General features: G+C 41.7%; 1 protein-coding gene across 1 annotated transcript in view; it reads right to left on the bottom strand.

Annotated features, from left to right (window-relative positions):
• Positions 1-18,853, bottom strand: part of CAB39 (calcium binding protein 39) — a 33,516-nt gene that overhangs the window by 4,472 nt on the left and 10,191 nt on the right. The window contains exons 2-7 of the mRNA XM_069864839.1: positions 13,506-13,662; positions 6,588-6,752; positions 2,622-2,740; positions 1,561-1,729; positions 837-896; positions 136-201 (exon numbers count right to left, since the gene is read on the bottom strand). Coding sequence (XP_069720940.1) covers positions 136-201; positions 837-896; positions 1,561-1,729; positions 2,622-2,740; positions 6,588-6,752; positions 13,506-13,619 — 693 coding nt within the window. The 5' untranslated portion in view covers positions 13,620-13,662. The remainder of the gene's footprint in view (positions 1-135; positions 202-836; positions 897-1,560; positions 1,730-2,621; positions 2,741-6,587; positions 6,753-13,505; positions 13,663-18,853) is intronic.

The raw sequence follows: 18,853 nt of genomic DNA, 5'->3' as shown, positions 1-18,853 counted from the left end.
AATTAAAACATTTGACAAATTAAAACAAACACCATCCAAGGCAGTTACTGAAGCCATATCAATTAAAGCCAACCCATCTGGAAGTTAAAGGAACTCTTTGACTTTGCATTTAAGAAGAAACTAAAACTGCCTTACCTTAAGTGACTGTCTCTTTGTCACATAGTTTTCTGAATGCAGTAACTTCTCGTATTCACTGAAGAACTAAACACAGTTTAAAGTGAACAGTTAGGTTATTTCCAAGTGTCACAAGTGCTCTTCCTCCAAATAATTAAAACCAACAGGAGGAGATGCGAATCCAAAATGCAAACGCGAACGGAATCTGAACTCGCAGTAGACTCCTGTAAATCACTACTGTTTATACACTATATGCTTTAAAAAACCAACGTGTTTACTCTTCTAGGAACCTTTAATGTTTCGACTGCAACGTGGTGGAAGTAGTTATTATTTCTTAAGGTATAATAGTTTCCAGTACTGAGCCCTGTTCTTTACTTGCAGGAGTTCCCAGCAGGTGGAGGAGAGCGAGTTTCGTGTTCTCTGGTTGTTAAGGGCTAATTCAGACCAAAGCAGAAGCCAAGGAAAGGGTTCCCTCTAGTGGAAGAATCAGATCCCATTTTCACACAACTAGATGTCTGCTGCCTTCTCTTGTTTTCATACCTTTCTACATTCAACAATAAATTCTTAATTTTACTGCTTGGCAGAAATTACCCTAAGTTCAACTGGCTTAATATTGTACATAAATATCTAAAACCAAAGATGAACAGGAATGAAAATATTGATTTCTTCAAATAAGATACACGGGACAAGAAAAATCTGAATATTGAAACATATCTGCTTACCCTATCGTAATGTTGTTCCAAAAATTCTGCACTTAGCAACTTGTGTCTTGTAAGCAAATCCTGTAAAAGAGCATAAAACCAGTATTTACACTGAAATATTTAAACACAACACAAAGAAATTTAGCAGTGTCTGCTTAACTGCATTCACGTCCTAAAGATCTTGGCATCCCTTAGGAAAGGTTTGCTATGTGTTACATTAATTCTTACAAGCAAACGGCCTGTGGAATCCCCACTGAAGAATGCTATCGACAGACCAAGGCTGTGCTTTGCATGGAACTGTACACAACCAAAGTTAAGACCCACTATTTAATACTGATTAATGCTATGCTTGTAGTCCCGTAACTGGTTGGTTTAGGACAAAAAAATTGCCCCAGACAAAGCATCAAATATACCAGCTTTAATGGAATGTGAGGGAGCTTGCTCACTGGACTAGTTGGAAACAGTTTTAAAAGCCCCTGGCATGGAAGCGCACAGGTATTCAGCCAAGGCATGACAGATTAAATCTTGCTTTCTATAACAAAAGTTTCCAGGAGCATAGTACATGTACTTAAAGGAATGTTTTGTGTTCTGAGAAATAAGGGAAAACAATGATCAGCTTACCAGTTTCCATCACATCTATTTTTTCCCCTCTCCCTGGGTTTGTTTTGCCCAAGAATGGAACAAACAACACCTGGGTTTATGTCACAGAACTATGGAAATAACTCAAATTTTGTGTGCAAATTACCTTGAAGGTGGCAAATGCATCCGAAGCAATGTCAAATGTCGACATTTCCACGTATCTGAAGAAATCATAGAATTGTTCTGACCACAAGATTATTTTCGCAAGGGGTTCATGTCTGATGCATTCCCTAAGCATTATTCCACAATTCAGAGCAATTTCTGGAGACTCGTACCTATTTAAAAAAAAACAAGAAAAATTCTTTATAAACAAATTCACAAGTCAGCACTGCAGCATCACATCGCAAACTGCAGTTTTCAGTGCTATCGAGTAAACACAAATTCAAAAAATTAAAGGTTTATTTCTGCATTTAACTCCTCTCTATACACCTCTAAAAAATTCACTGAAATCACCACCAGTAAAATGCCAAATCACAGAGCCAATGCAAATGGCTTTCACAAATTGAGAAATAAGACTAACTAAAAATATTTTCTTATTACTCAAAATCAGTTTTCTTTTTTCATATTAGTGGGATTGCAGACACCTGGACAAGCAGTAAAGGGATTTCCATTGCAAAAGCTGTTTGCTTAAAAAATGAATGCAATTCACAAATTATCCAGCAACAAAGCATTTCTGACAGCGAACCGTATGTCTTTCTCTTGTACAAACTGAAGCAAATGTTCCAGACTGTTTCTGGTGCAAAGCCTTTGGAGTCAGCATGAAACAAAAAGACATAAAACTCCTGCTTCCTCCTCGGAGAAAAAATCTTGTATGATCCATTTCCCACATAAATGGCCACGATGAGGCAAATGCAGAGATGTTACAGTAAACCAGCCTCATTTGCCATGGATGTGGCAGGTCAGGCAGTATCTATAGGTACTGCTGTGAATGGGGAAGAGCAAAAAGGAGTTATGTTTCATGCAAAATTATATTTTTGGTGTTTACTTACATTATCCTTTATTTAGGGGAATTACAGACCAAGACAAAAAAAAACACCAACAAAAAGCACCCCAGAAAACGACCTACTGCAAAGGAAGAAAACACATTTCATATCTCACTGCTTCTCCATGAATTTAAAAATGCCTTACTTCACATAAAAGCAGGTTTGTGCTTCACTGTGTACATACCCTTTCAATAGCATGAACAATATATTCTGTTGAGTGCAGATGTATTCAACTGTGGGAGTTCTGGTACCAATCTGCCTCCGGAGAATGTTGTTGAAAATTTGCGCAACATCTTTTTTGCCCTGTCAGAGACATCAGCAGGTAAATACAGAGTATTCAAGTCCAGTAGGCAAGTAACAATTAAACATTATCATCACCTCATGCATCCACTCTGGGTGAGTTCTACAGTCCTGTCAGACTCTGTACCCTGATCTTAAATAGATTAAACATTCTGTTCCTTTATACCCAGTTCAAATATGCCAGAGCACCCAAACCATTGCATCGTGCTGCAGCCAGATAATGGCTAATTTACACCACGTACTAAAGCCCGTTGATGTTTTATCAGAAACTTCTATGTTGTATCAACCTCCTGGGTTTGTTTTACTCTTGGTTTTGCTCATAACTCAGTTTTCAACTGTGCTCCTGCCTGAAAGTGTCTTCAACACTCCATTATCCTCTTTCTTTGCTTAGTAACATGCAATGCCCCCGTTAAGAGTGTGCAGAGCATCTTTGGCTGTAGTGTTAACATCTAGCTTCAAACTCATGGGAGTTAAATAATAAAGAAAACCTACAAAGAAAAAGCATCCACTGACCTAAAATGCAAGTTTCACATTTTTCAGTGGGCAAAAGCAGTGTAAATAAGACCAATATGCTGGAATTCAGCACAGATTCTACACAAAAGAATGTACCCTGATAGCCCCAGGAAGTATAAATGGAGACGGGAACATTCTCTGTGTTGAATATACACATCTCCTGTCCATTTCTTCTGTGAAACCATAGCTAAAGATGACAAATTGGTATGGACATGGAACAAAAAGCTGATTATAAATATAAAAATTTATAAAATTATAAATATAAGCACTGTCATTCACATGTGCCATTCAAAAGCCAGAGTTTTGCAATTAACTTTCCATTTTGGATTGCCATATAGACAACCTCAGGCCTATGCATTGTCAGATCTGCTCCCAAAAGGGCACAGGCAAACTTGCACTATGCCTGCACCTGAAAAAAAAAAAAAGAAAAAAAAAAAGGCCTGGGAAGCTACTCCACTTGAAGGCTCCCAGAATGTACACACAAAACCATACATAGATAAATCCTCTTGACACTCTCTAGCTGTAAGAGAAATGCCCCGAGTAACATCAGCAAGCTTCTGAGTCAAACACAGGGCACATCTAATTAGCAAGAATTTTAAACCAACAGTAATTGTTCAAAATTATTTCAGTTTTCTAACCATCAAAAAGATTGAATTAGAAAGAAAGGGAATATTTATAGGAATGGAGGACGACTGCAGTTTTACAAATGGTACGTTTGGAATTCTCATGGGCAGTGCTGTTAGTGTTGTTTTCAGGATATAAGAGTTTGTTTGTAAATACTTGTTTTCTCAATTACAATTGCACTGAAGGCCAGCCCAAAGCCACACCAGAACTCTTTGTTCTGAGATGAGTAGAGCAGTGTTTCCAGAAATTGCTTTACTCGTGCTCCACATAATCCAGTCATCAACTCTCATTCACTTACTGTACCAGTTCTGCATCGCATCCCACAGTTTGCTCTGGATTCACCAGCAGGAACAGCATTTCCTTCTGATGCGCAGGGCTGAGCTGCTAGCGGTACACAGGAATACCAAAGCCAGCTATTGTTAAAGGATGTGTTACCGAGTGATCTCATGGCCTGACAAAGGCAAACAGCCACCGAACCCTGTGCCAATCGTCAGGACTGCAAGCAGCAAGAGGGAGACTGTGCTGGTATTGTCTGCCCAGCAGAGGGATCCAGGATCCCTTCTGCAAAAGGGGGGTTTTGTTGGTTGCTTTTTTTCTTCATTCAAAAGAAAACAAGAACAAAGAACACAGTTCTGCAAGGGGTCCCATCTCTCCTACAGACGCAGTAGTGCAGTCAGCAGGGAGCTAACGGGGAAGGGTGCGAGACAAGTAAGTAGGAGCTGTGTTGTCTGTTTTTCTTGAAAGCAAGCTTCCAGAGAAGGATATGACTGTGAATAGGACTTTACACACAGCAAGGTCTGGGCAGTCAGTTTCCTTATTGAAACATCAAAACACCAAACTTGTTACTTTGCTGGTTTTTACTTTGTTCCTTTTCTTTTTTTTTTTCAACCCTGCTATTCAGATTCAAATGCGTTTCAGAGTCAGAGTGAGCAGCCTCTGTTCTACAAGGAACCCTTCCACAGGAACAGTGAAGTTCTTGACATAAAAAAAGACCTTGACTTCATCACTGAATGACCTCAAGCTGTGGTGGGGCTCCAGAATGAAGAAATGCGAGACCTGCTCTTGAAGTTTAAGAACTAACAGGAAATCAAGTTCCTTTCCCCATCAGCAATAGAAAAATCCTTCCCAACACAGTCAAGCCCCAACATAGGGATACAGGATATCAAAGCCAGCATCTAACTGGCTCTGCAACAGCAGGGAATCCAGTGTAGGTTTGGAGCCCAGATGTGTTGACATTAACTCTAGGTAACAACAATGGCTGGAGAGTCTGCCAGAGCCCATCCCGACAAAGCAGATACAGACAGCTTTAGGGCAGCCTAGAGAGCGGCACAAATGCCTTGTTCTCTCTCAAGGGGGAAATGCTACATCATCGTGTAACAAGGCCGCAGAAAGTCCACAGGCAGGAAACTACTCCCAATCTTTTCCAGTCCCCTTAGAATCAAATGAATAGCTTTCCTTAATGAGAGCAAGCCTGCACAAATTGTTATCGTTTTTCATTACCAGGAGATAATGAAGGTTTCCTTCACTAATAACGGGGCTGAGTAAACACCAAGCTGATAAGAATCTAGAGGCTGCAGAATCCAGATGACGTTTCATGATTTCCTCTCTTCTGCAATTAAAGGCCATCACATTTCAGCATCCCCTCTCAGCTTTCCCAGTTTCCTTGCTTATTTAACAATTTGAACATTTTATGTTTGGTATAAACAGCTGCATGAGTAAGGAAAAAGTACCTCTGTGTTACAACTAAACACAGCTCAGAGGGAGTTACGAGTGGGGTGGAGGGAGTAAAGAAAGGCCAAGGAAGAAAGACATGGTTTTTGGAATGTCATACCACAATAGGACATTAAAAGGTTGCGTTTGCATCGTGAATTTGTTTATGAACAATATTGGTTTTAAGCAGCATTATGGCCAAGGCTGCAGAGTGAAATACATGAGGTTTGGCTCCTTCCTGAGACAAATACATGCTTCTTGCAAGACCTCAAAGAAAAGTGGAAAACCCAGCTGTACTGCAGTTTCTTGTAACTGAACAGGGTGATTTTTCACTGTGGCACTGAGAACCTAAATTATTCCAGGTGACGTGGTGACAATTGCCAGACAAAGGTTTGCAGATATATCTGAATGCAAACAAGATTGCTAACTAGAAGTAATTAACAAATTTGCATTTGTTGTTTTCTAATGAACAGAAAAAAATGAGGAAAGCAGACAAAAGACTGCATCACTTGTTTCTGCAGAGAGACAGAACATGCTCGACTGTTACTAAAACTAACAGCTTCACCCTATATATTTAAAATTCTTCATAAATGTTATAATAATTCTCTTCAGGTAATTTAATTTAACGAGATGTGAATACAATCATTACTTGCAGTAGGACAGCTTGCGTTCCCTATGGTGTTAATGCTAAGAGATTAACCCTTCTGTGCACACAACAATAAAGAATTATTCCATAATTTTAACAGAACTGTATCATCAGCATTACAGGTTTACCTGCTTCAATTTTGTGTAATTTATGTGTCTAAATTCACATATTTCATAATCTGTACCTGATTAATTTTTTAGGTAGTTTAGAACAGTGAGTTCTCTTCCTAACAGTTTTGTCCCAGCCAGAATCGAAATTTTCAGATCAAATGTCATCTTAGACCACTAAAGTGGCAGGAATTCCAATGTGTCCATTGTAACGTATACAATATAAGAAATATCAAAGTTTGTTTCTTACCTCAAAATCGATTAGCTGCAAGTCGGCTACTAGGGTGCTAAGAAGACCACTGTTGTACAGCTCTTGAGCAAGCTGTGCCACAGCTTCTGTCTGCGGTTCTTTTTCGTTTGTGCCATACAAGATTTCTTTCATGGCAACAAGGTTTTTTGAGACCTCCTCAGTGGCCTAAAGAAAATGGGAAAACAATACAGTTAGAGCATAATTGTCTTTGTACCTCCACACTTCGTTACTCTGATAATCTGCAAGCTTCCGGTAGGGGGAAAAATACAATCTGGAATGACAACCCATTATAAACAGTAGATCGTCCTTCTGCAAGTGAGACTGGCCCACGTTATCAATAAAAAAAAAAAAAAAAAGGCAGAGGGAAGAGACAATTTATTTGAGAAGTTACTGAAATTAACAGCCTCTTCCTTGTTACTGCCTTAAACTTCCTATTCAAAAATCCCCTGAAGAACAGGAATGGGACACAGAAACCACGACAATCTCCATTCTTTAAGAGAGGTACACAGGAGCAGACTGGGAAACATGACACAGAGACAATGCCTGTTGCTAGTGAACTGCTCAGAGATCAAGTGTAGCCCCTCAGCAGGTGTGGTCAAATACTGTGCTCCCATTCCAGCTACTAGAATGAAAATTTCCTTTTCCAACTCACAAAATGTCAAAGAGAACCTCTGTTAATGTTCAGGTTATCTCAGCATAAAGGAACACATGGGAAAATAGACCCAGGAGGGATCGCGCTGGAAAAACACAGTGACACAGGAGACAATTCCAAGTCCAAGTTGCTTCCCATTTCAAGTTCCTCTTACAACAGAGGCACAGGTCTGCCCTCTCACTTGAGGAACCTAGGGAAAGGAATCCCTAAGCTGCTGTGATGGGCTAGAGACACATTTAGCAGTGGAAGTTGAGCTAGTTCATGACTAAAGCTAAAAAAATCAACAAAAACACTTCTAAATACCAACTTCTGACTCTTAAAACACAGTTACCTCAGAGCAAAAAGAATGACTACTCCCATCAATATATACATGTACATATCTTGGGGGCAAAACACTGAAAATGATTGACATAAATAGCTGGTTTAATTACATTGTATTGGTTGTTCACATGCTTAAAAAGTATAAATGGTTTGTAAGCACATTAATTCTTAGTAATTAGATAAACCTGCCAGCAAGGTATGCACAGACTTTAACATAAAGTATTTATGATTGGTAGCATATGGAAAATTAATGAAGTGAAAATAAGATCACTTTCCAGATAAAGGGTACATAAAGAGGTTTCTCCTTCATGCGTTACATCCAGAGAGGCTTACGAGCAGCACAACCCACACATTATTCAAGTCAAAGCCATTCCAGCTTTGCTAGGTATGCATGTAAGGATTCCATGACCTTTAAGGAGGCTCCACATAATTTTTAGCTCCTCCACAACTTTTCAGTCCCCGCTGTCTCCCTCTTCTTGCTAACTGTAGTTCCCAGTCCCAGTTGTCTCCTCCTTAATCGACATTCCAAAGGATTTTTGTGGGCACTGTTAGTAGGACAGCAAGAAGCAGGTGCTCGATAAGACTGCTTAGATCCATGACAGCTCCTGAAGACGCAAAAGGAGAAAGCAGCTCACCAGATGTAGTAGCATTATGCCACACAACTGTGCTATTTCTTTAACATTCAGAAGAGTTCTCTTTACTACAAAAAGAACAGGAACACCTGTCAAATGTGGAGATACAAGAGATGCCTCTGATGCATGGCTACCAAGAAGAAAGGAAGTAGCAATAACAATCCTGTTGCAGCTCACTCCTGCACACTAATTTAGGAAGCAAGACAAAAGAGGAAGAAAGGCTGAGGTTTGAGCAGCTACCTGTTTTCAGAGAAATGGTGGTGATAACTGAGGGCACGTCTGCAATGCAGAAGAACGCTGGTGGAGAACTGCTTACACCAAAATCCCAGAAAACAGAAAAACCCTCCCAAAACTAACATCACATTTGAACCCTCTCCCTCACCACCATCCCAAGAAAGACGCAGTACAGCTGGGAACACCACAGTTTACTCCTGTCCCTGAGGTACCGCACTGGTATTTCCAAAACACACTGTTTCCTTCAATGCTAAGCAGCACAAATCCAAAATACTTCAGCCAGACCTGTACAGCTGGAATAGCTGAGTTGTATGAAGCAACGATGGCCTCTCCTTAGAGAAACAGCTGAACGAGCCAGAGAGCACCCGGAAGCACTCTGGAGGAGCTCAGCAGCTCCGGGGCTGTGCCTGGGTGTCCTGCCCATGTGGACAATGCAGTGGCAGAAACGGCACTAGTAATGCAAACAGCCAGCAAAAGATAAAGCAGCTACAGGTTTGAGCCTGAGCTTAGAGAACATTTCCTCCTAGTGTAGAGCCAGTAACAAATGCCACTGTGATAATTCTGTTTGAACTGACCAGATTTCAAGTTGCTTACAGAAACATACAATTCTGTAAAGACGTGATTAGCTACCTAGAATCATGGAATGGTTTGGGTTGGAAGGGACCTCAAAGCCCATCCAGTTCCATGCCCTGCCATGGGCAAGGACACCTCCCACTGGATCGGGTTGCTCAAAGCCCCATCCAACCTGGCCTTGAACACCTCCAGGGATGGGGATGGAGAGGTCATCATCAATGCCACTAGTTTATTTCAAAGGTCAAAAATTATTACATTGCTTTGCAGCAGGCTTCTAGCATTAAGGCATCACTAAAGAGTAAGCCAGATTATAAGAGAATTGTGCCTTCCCCCTCATTCCTTCCTGAAGAAACCCCTACTTCATCCTCTGAGGAGCAATGCTATGCAGCAGGCCAGGCAGATCACCCACCCTTCAGCCTCTTTCAACCACAAATTCACAGTACACATGTGCAGAACATTTAACACTTTACTGCTGTGTAAATGACAGTGTGAACTGACCAGATGGAATCTGCTCTACACCTATGGCATAATAGGTTCGGCTCACTGGATCAGACCAGCATACTGTGTGATCCCACCCACACAGTGTGCTGAACACTGCACAGAACCAGTACCTGAACAAAGAGGCCAACTGCGCCTGCAATTGCCAACCCACACAGGTCAACATGGCTGAAACAATTCCCTGACAGCCAAAACCAGAGCTGTTCTGAGCAGGTTAACCCAAGGTCAAAAGGTAGGGAAGAACAAGTTTATTACGTGAATAAATATTTACCTTCATGACAGTAAACGTGTGTCACAAAACAACTGAACTGGGAATATAAAAACACATGCTGATGTCAGCCAGAGAGGAGGAAGAGATGCAAATAAGAGGCTAATTAATGGGCTAGATCTAGGGTAGGTCCCATTTATAGGAAAGGAGTTTTACTTCCCGTTCCCTTTAACCCCCCTTTCTGAAAAGACACAAGTAATGGAAAAGTACTGTCATGCGTGACAAAAGCATCTGCAGTTGTAAAGCAGTTAGCATTTCAAGTTTCCCTTCCAAAACTCAAACAGGTAGTGAGCTACCACCTCTGCCCTAAGTCAAAGGCTGCAGCCAAGCACCCAGGGCTGCAGTACACGAGGCAGCCCATCAGCACAGGCACCATCTGGCCTTCACAGCCACCTCCAACCTCAGTGCTAAGCAGGTCTCATGAACTCAAAGAATGCTCCAAAACGACCGAAGAATTACCTGGTTAATCTTTCTCCAGTATTCACAGAGCTCAAAGAAAGGGAGGTTAACAGGCAGCTAGAATTCATGTCTTGAATTTCAGTTTTTTAATTTTTAACACAAGCTTTCCAGTGTTACGAGGCAGAACATTTCACAATTCAATAAGCAGTGTTGTGACCACGACTGCTGTTTTACATCTTTTACTTTGAAGAATTTCTTCCATTTTGATTACAAAGAATGTACAGAACACAAACCAACCGACCTTTAAAAATCCCTTCCTCTACTCTGCTTTTCCTTCCTCTCATAAAGCTTTACAAGTTCTTCATTTGAGTCTAAGCATTTAAAAGAACTGAGGTATTTTGTTCAAACATAATCAATAACATTGTTAATTTCATGGGAAAATTATTTCTCATTTTCTTTCAAATCTGTGTTTCCAAGTGTGATAGGAAACTGGCAAAGAGCACCCTCCTCACAGTAGCAAGCTAAATAATCTCATATCAGCATTGTGCTGCTACTGGACAGCAGGAACTAAGTGAACTACACATCGGAATCAAGTCCACACTGCAGTGCTGCAGGAGACCAGGACTGCTCTGTATCTGGAACCCCAGCCAGGCAGCAGGTACAAAACAAAGGGTACTTACAATTCATTAAATTTCATGGAAGAAACAGTTAAAACAACGATTAGATTTTGAAGCCTTCAGGTCATTTTGACTTGTGCTTTTTTTTTTTCTTTAGTGTAATCTACACACACATTTCAAATTCCGGGTGTTCACAGGTAGAGAAAAGGTGCAACTGTGTGCACTTCCCTTTAAGAAACAAAGTAGTCTAGAACAATAAGTATTCCCTGCACCCAAAAGGCTCTTTACCCCTCAAAGTACCAATATTGAACATGTAACACACTGCTTTGCCTTGAACTTTCATGGTTGTTACATGACAGACGACAATAGCACAGCCCTGGTGACACAGCAACCATGACGCAGAAAACACTGACAGAAAGAGAGAGACACCTTATTTTATGTAAGTCTAATCACTAATAAAATGGAGTTATAACAAAAGACTCTTGCATTCTTCTCCCCTTTTCCTAAAGGGTAATATTTTTGTGCTTTATGTGAGTGCATCTAACAGCCACAGAACTCCCTGCTTTCATCAGCACACAATTCTTCTCCAAAGGAGGCTGGGAAGTTGCATTGCAGAAAGTACCATAATAACAAAAGGCGCAGTAAAAGATAAAAAGATGCCTAAATCCTGAGATATGGGCATGCAGAATTTTTACTTTTCTTTTTCTTTTTATTTTTTTAACAATGACTGCTGCTCAGACCCTTGCTGTGCTTTAGCTCCGAAGTAATTTCTGTACACTGGATGGGAAGAGGTCACCAATGCAGGGTGTTTAACCAGAGCTGCACCCTCAAAGAGGTGATGGGCCCATAAGATATTGAAGAACTTTCTCTATCAAACCAGTAAACAATAAAAATCCAAGATAAACTGCCACAACCAGTCACCTCCATGAATCCTTGGCTTGCCAATGAAACCACTATTTCCTAAAGAATCTCTGCGTGGACACCGGTGTTGTGTATGCCCAGATTCACCAGCTGATGTCCTTTGCGAGTGAGGAGAAGAGACCAGCACTACCATACCCAGCTCAGCCCTGTGAATGCCAGTATTTAACACTCCTCACATTTAAACTCGTGAACATCGGTTGCCTTCTTTCGTCCTCCACACAGAAGGTTTTGCTTTCCTGTGTGACACAGGAGAAACAACTTGATAGGCCCAGTGTATCATTCCTTGTCAAAGCAACAGCCTCACATAAATGAGCTCTTTAAAGAAGATGGAGGTATGGGATTAACAGCCAGCAGGAAGCAAATGGTACATAATAATTCACAGCTACAGCATCGAGCCCAGGCCTGTGATACATGGCACAGCTATGCACAGTGGAATAAAGCTGGTCTGTTCCCCATTAAAGGGCTAAGCAAAAAGAAAAGATGACACAAAATAGCACAGATTTTAAGATCGAGCCACACTTCCAGGAATTAATAATGACGCTGAGATGAAGGAGGCAGCGCCACATCTCATCAGAATCTTCAGCACACACCTAACCCTCCTCTCCTGACAGATGTCTTTATTAGACAAAGAAGAAAAGCAGCCGCAAACGAAAATAGCCCCAGCCTCCACACAGGCCTGCAGAACAAACTGTGACAGTTTTCTCTGAGAAAGCATCAGGAACAAACACTATTGCACCCTGCAAGACCCTCAGTGCTTACTGGGCACTGGCACCCAGGCAGGAGAGGCTGATTTTAAAGAGTGTCAGGATAATGATGGCAATTCAGTTAAGACTCAGATTCTCCTGCACTTAAAGTAGTAGTGCCAAATCCAGGTGAAATTGGATGTAGACAAGTTGGCCACACTGCATAAAAATACTGGTGAACTGAAAAAGATTGTGATTGACCCCGACACATGACTCTGTAAGGATGCCAAGAGAGTTAAATAATGCTGGGAGAGGATCCAAGCTGGGTATCACAGCCTGCTTCAAAAGCTGGCAGACTGCAGAGGGAGATGTTTTGTTTCCTCAGGTTTTCCTGGTTTGGTTTTGGGTTGTTCTTTTTTTTTTTTTTGTAAGTACTGAAATATATGCCCTTGTGTTGAGTTCATCAGGAAAAACTTAATCCAAACAGCAAACACAACCCTGTCCCAGAAGTCACTCGAAAGGGTGCAGCTGCACAGGCTGAACCTGCAGTATCAAGACTCCCAGCTGAGAAGTTAACAGTTAACAAATGTTAACAGTTACAGATCCTGGAGGAGAAAATCATCCTATCTAAATGAAACTGCACCAGCACAGAAACTTGTCACCACATCTTCCTGTGGGTTGAAGAAAAGGCAACGAGAGGCAAAACTTATCCTCTGCTGACACCCGTGGAGACACTAAGTTCCTCAGTTTTGGTAACAGAGACACTCAGCCCTGGGAACAGATGCATGGATAAGCACAGAGAGAACGACTGCACAGCAGTAAAGCCACTAGGGTGAACACGGGCACCAAAGCACCGCGTGGTTGAGAGCTGCTTATTAAAGAATGAAGCGTCCTTATAGTTCCAAACCAAATTAAGTATCATATCAGCTGCCAATGGCATTAAATAAATAAATAATAAAAAGCCGGCCAACACAAAACATGTTTAAAAGGTACATAACTTACCCTTTGTCAGAATATGAGACCCCAAAACAATTATTAATTGATTCATTTTCAACAGCTCTAAATTCCCTTTTCCCCAACTTTCAGTAACTGTTCAGTAATTGGAAAGTCCTGACTGTACCTTTTCTGCCTTTTTGTCAGAGATGTCTTGCTTTTCTAGAACTGCCATACTTTCCTTCAGGTTCTTCACTATGTCTGCAGGAGACTTGTGGGACTTGCCAAAAGGGAATGGCATGATTGCAGGCCACAGGGTCTTCCTTCTACAGCTCCTGCTTCACCTGGAAAAGAAGGAAAAAGAAATTGTTTCAGAAATAGAAATAGGAGGTCAGTGTAACAACACATGTGAAGATCAAGACACAGTAGCAAGGGTATTGATACGTGGAATAACCATCCTGGACAGCTGAACCAGAGCTTGCCATTACAATCTAAAATGTTTGCGTTTCCAATTCTTTTAAAACACAAGATCCAGAATCTGAAAACTCACACTAGGGTCTTTACCTTACGCTACAGGAACAAAATAAAGAGTGCATTACTTACAACCAAAGCCACACAACATACAAACACCACATGTAGGACAAGACTAACAAAGATAAATTATTTCAACTAATAATGTCAAGCAAAACACCTTCTTCTACCAGGTCTCAGACTCACAAGTAACCGTGTCCCAGTGGTTCTGCGATGGTTGCCCAGGTACCAACTCTGACCCACATTCATTCCACAACAAATGCAACGCAAACCACAAAGCCTCAGTGCAGGAGTGATGCACATGATGTGGACAAAGCTACAGACGGTGCCTTGTTCCCAGGTCAAAATACTTGGTGTGTCCTAGCTTTTTACTATCCATATTATTGTGACTTCACACTAAAATACAGGATCATGGCCAGTCACTTTACGGGAAACAAAATTTGTCACCAGCAACAGGAGCATAAATAACGCATTTGAAAACATGAAAATCAAACACCCAATACGTGTATTTTCAAAAAGATAAAATTTCGCTTACGGAAGTGATCTTCCGTCCCTAAAAATATTTGGCTTTTGAATCCATATACATACACACCTTCGTATATTTACATATATTTGCTTTTACACACTCACACACAAAGGTATACACAAACAACAAAACTAATAACAGTATAAATCAGTGTACAAAAGCTTTTGTTACTAAACATGTACACCCCCATTCAAACAATAATAAACACTTCTTACAAGTTATTCCCACAGAGCATACTTCTAGATCTCTAATCTAGACAGAAAAGAACAGGAAATCCTGCACTAAAGATGCTGACGGCGCTACTTCTGCTGACACAAAAGGCAGCTGAAGCTGACGGAGCAGGGATTGCACTGTCCTTACAAAGAAGGGATGTTACCCTGAGAGCCAGGAATTTCTGCCTCCATACAATGGCTGTAAAGTTTGTAACAAGTCAGCTCTAATCAGTACGCATTCAAGTTTCTTGTCTAATATGATGCACTTTGATCCTTGATTAAAATACTGGCTCATTCACCATGAATTCCAGAATGTTAACCCTGGCCTTAATCAATCATGTTTTGATCGAGGATTAAAATGACCAGTTTGGTGTTGGTTTTGAGCTATTTTGATTTTAACACAAACAAGCAGGGCTGGCCCAAGGGCACCAACTGAAAGGTGGAAGAGAAGCACTCTGATCTCTAGCCAGAAAAGTTTCCACCCATAGGTATTCTGGGTACCCAGCTCCAGAGCTCACACCTTCACCATTCTATGCCTGCAACTGACCTCCCACACCTGGTAAAGAGCAGAAGGGAGATAGTTTTTAACCAGATCAGGTTGAAACTAGGTCTTCCACCAGCCACTTCCGCTCTCTAACAGACCACAAGGCCTTTCTGTGCTTTTATTTTGTAGTACCTCAATTGCCTCATTATAGCAATCTCTCATTCATCACCTGCAAAAAGAAGGGGCTGCAATACTGAAACCACAAAATCAACACTGGTACCTTACACGGTAAAAGTGCCCACAGGTCATTCCTTGCACAACAGAATTTCATGCCTCAACTTTGTCCCGTGTAGTGGAGCAGAAACCTGCCTTTGGGAAGAGCACAACTACTTATTATTTAATGAAAATGCAACAGCATTTATAACAAAGTTAAATGAAAACTATAATATTCTCATACGGGATTTTTTTCTAGAAACAGACAGGTGTGAAAACAAGTAGGATTTCCCCACGGCACAGATGGCACACCTGAGGCATCACAGCAACATCTGCAATATTCCCTGGATCTCCCCGTTGCATTCCTACTCTTGCCAAATCCAGGTGAGCCCTGAAAACACAGCTGGATTCTTTCATGTTTGCATATCATCACTGATAATACCAGTATTTAACAACTACTGGGCAAGCTGGAGTTGTTGATCTCTAGGGTCTTTTCCAACCTAATGATTCTAAGATTTTACGTTCACTCTGGAAGGTGGTTGTGCCCTTGGAACAGAGCAGCACTGGCTCACAAAGCTGCTAGTTACAATTCCTTGGATTACGTGTTAAAACAGAATAAATCCCAGAAGGAATCAAAACAGTACTTTGAGAGAATAAAAATACTTTTTATCCGGAATCAGAAAAATCTGCTCCTGTAGGAATACACAAAGAAAAGAATTCAAACCCAAGAAAAGCCTCTGTACGCTTATTCTCTGGATCATAACTATGTTACTTCTAAGCAAAGACGCCATGGATAACACGTACAACACAGAGAAGCAGAGAATGATGACAAACAACTGTCCTCACAGTGTGCCCAGCGCCTAGGTTTGCACAACTTGATCTCCCTCAATTTCTACATTACGTTTAAAACAGGCTCCTATTTTCACTTAGTCATGAACCTTTCTGCATAAAGCAGACAAGTCCTACATAAGCCTTATTGTATCCACTAGCATATCCAATAGAAAAAAATCAATTAATAGCAATTCACTAGCATTTATTTACACTGAACAGTTTTTCCAAATTCAGGTAAGTTCCTGTAGGAATTTCTCATAAACAACTTAAAAAAATCAGGAAAGACTGGCAGCGCCAGCAAGAAGGAAATCCCCACCCTTGGTTACTGCAGGTGACATTTTGCTTCAAGGTGTATAATTTATTATATAAAATGGAATAAATGCATTGTTTCTGCTATTTCAGTTTTCTTACTGGCAGAACTGCAGTGGCATTGCCAGGAACATCATCTGGGGCCTCAAGATCCCACCAACCCTGAAGCAAAGCTCCATTACTGAAGAACCTGTGCCACATCCTGCCAAAGAAAGCGGGAGCAGCCCTTTGTCTCTTGGAGCTGTACTTCACGCAGCAGGGAGAACACAGACAGGCTGTTCCCTTTTCAGCCCTGCACAACCACCCCGATCAGCACAATAGACAATGACAACATCTGTGTGAGATCGGAAAGAACAGCAACCACCCACAACTGCAGAACGAGAGAAAAAGGAAACAACAGCAAATGCCGTTTTCTGTAAATAAGAACAGCCCTTACATCATGTCGAATAAGAACCGCTTCACACTACCAGCACCTGGCTGCCTGACCAATTCATGATACAATTTTGACTGTGGCCTCAGAATGGGATCACTGGATTCTCAAGGAGTTAAACTGCAGGAGCATACAGTGCTCTGCTGGGCTGCTTGGCTCTACCTTGCCTTCCTAGCAGCCTCCCTGCTGCTATCTGCCTGTTACAAGTGACCACAAAGGACATCATACAAAATTTGGGTCCTCTTGGGCACGCATTTTGTCTCAGTAGTTGGAGCATACCCAGCCTAACATAATTCCAGGTCCTCAAAGCACTGGTGTCACGGCCCCATTTAGAACTCTTCAATGCCATTATAAATCCAGCTGGACCGTCAAACAACAACACGGCACAGAGCCAAGCATCTAGAGATTCAAGCACACCGGACACACGCCCAGGCGCTCTGGGCCATTTGAGCTTTTGGGATAACAACCGATGGCAGCCCCCGTTTCACAGCGTGCCACTGCCAGCTGTCAGTGCAGCGCACAGCTGGGCACAGTTCCCTTTAAGGTTCCCTTTATTCACTGCATTGACCATACAATCAATTCATGTCCAATTTAAATCTGATGTGTTTCATATACAAGATTTTTTAACTAAGCAGGTCACACAAGAGATTCTCTGTAAGACAGCCCTCTTCCAAAAACTTGTTCCAAGAGTAAACACAGGAAGGGTGATAGACAAATGCCTCTCTTGGCAGATTTGACTCTGCAGAACAGCTTCCCTAGCCTGGAGTGTGCTCTCCCTTGCTGTTGTTAACTTATTTGAAGGGTGCTAAAACACACTCCCTATACAGCAGGAGAAATGCGCTAGAGCGTAAACCCCCACCACTGAAGAGCAGAAGGGGTTTTTTTGTGGTGGTGTGTTTCTTTAAAGAAAGCCTGCATGCCTATTTTCAAGACTATTCTGGTACAAGAAATAGTACAGTAACACCCATGATGGCAGTGGCTCGTGCAAAGAATTACTCACAGGCAAAGGAATTACAGCACCGAAGGCTCACCAATGCAGGCTTTTAAAGCTATAAGGAAGCTCAAAGAACACCAGTTGTACAAGCAGAGACAAAGGCAAACTCAGCCTTTCTGCTCCCCACATACCATGAATGACCATAACATATAAAAAGTTGTAACATTTTTTCTCTACTTAAAAGTATAACCTGTAAATAAAACATCAAATGTGTTCAAGTATTCACAATGTTGTGGGTCAGGAGAGCAAACGTCCACCTTCCTCCCCACAAAAAGCTACTTAAACAATGTATGAAACCCCTTGCATTCCCAATTCTGTTAAACAACCAGATACAACAAGCAATTGCTTTTGCAGGCCTCACAGTTCGACTGCATTGCAGCAAGGCCCCAGAGAGACCTTGCTCACCTTGTTGGCGACTGCTTTCAGTAAGCTCCTAACCAGGAAGGAGGGAAGAAAAAGCCCTTCAGGCACTTTTTGGCTAAGACTGCGTGAATTAAAAGAAAATCCAGGCCTAGTGAAAAACCACCAGTAACACCCAGTTACTGTGCACATAAAAAAACTGCTGAGGATCAAAAAAAATCACTAGAATTTTCGTAAGGCCAAATAACGGTCAGACTCCCCAAGAGCATTGAGCCAACCCACCCACTGCCTGCTGCAGACAGGGAGGCCCCATTCCCCCGCTGCTCCCAGGACCCGACTTCTTCCCCTGCATTTACGCCACGACCGGCTGACCCCTCCGAGAGCGGATCCAATCCAGTAAGGTATCAGAAAACCTACAGCAAAAAGCAGGCAAACAACCAGAAGCAAGAGGAATGCAGAAACAGCGTCCCTTTGCCCAGCAGGTAGCTGTGAGCCAGCTCCCTCAACTCACGACCCCAGCTCAGGGCTCTCCACGAGAAGGCTGGAGCTCAATCAACAACAGGGTTGAAGGGAGTAGGTCCCTCTCATCGGGTATTTTGAGTGGTCTGATGTCAGTCTGAATGCACGCTGTGCCGATTGTGCTCA

The sequence above is a fragment of the Phaenicophaeus curvirostris genome, chromosome 10 (assembly GCF_032191515.1).
Source record: "Phaenicophaeus curvirostris isolate KB17595 chromosome 10, BPBGC_Pcur_1.0, whole genome shotgun sequence".
NCBI lineage: Eukaryota > Metazoa > Chordata > Aves > Cuculiformes > Cuculidae > Phaenicophaeus > Phaenicophaeus curvirostris.
This window is presented reverse-complemented; position numbering and strand designations above follow the sequence as displayed.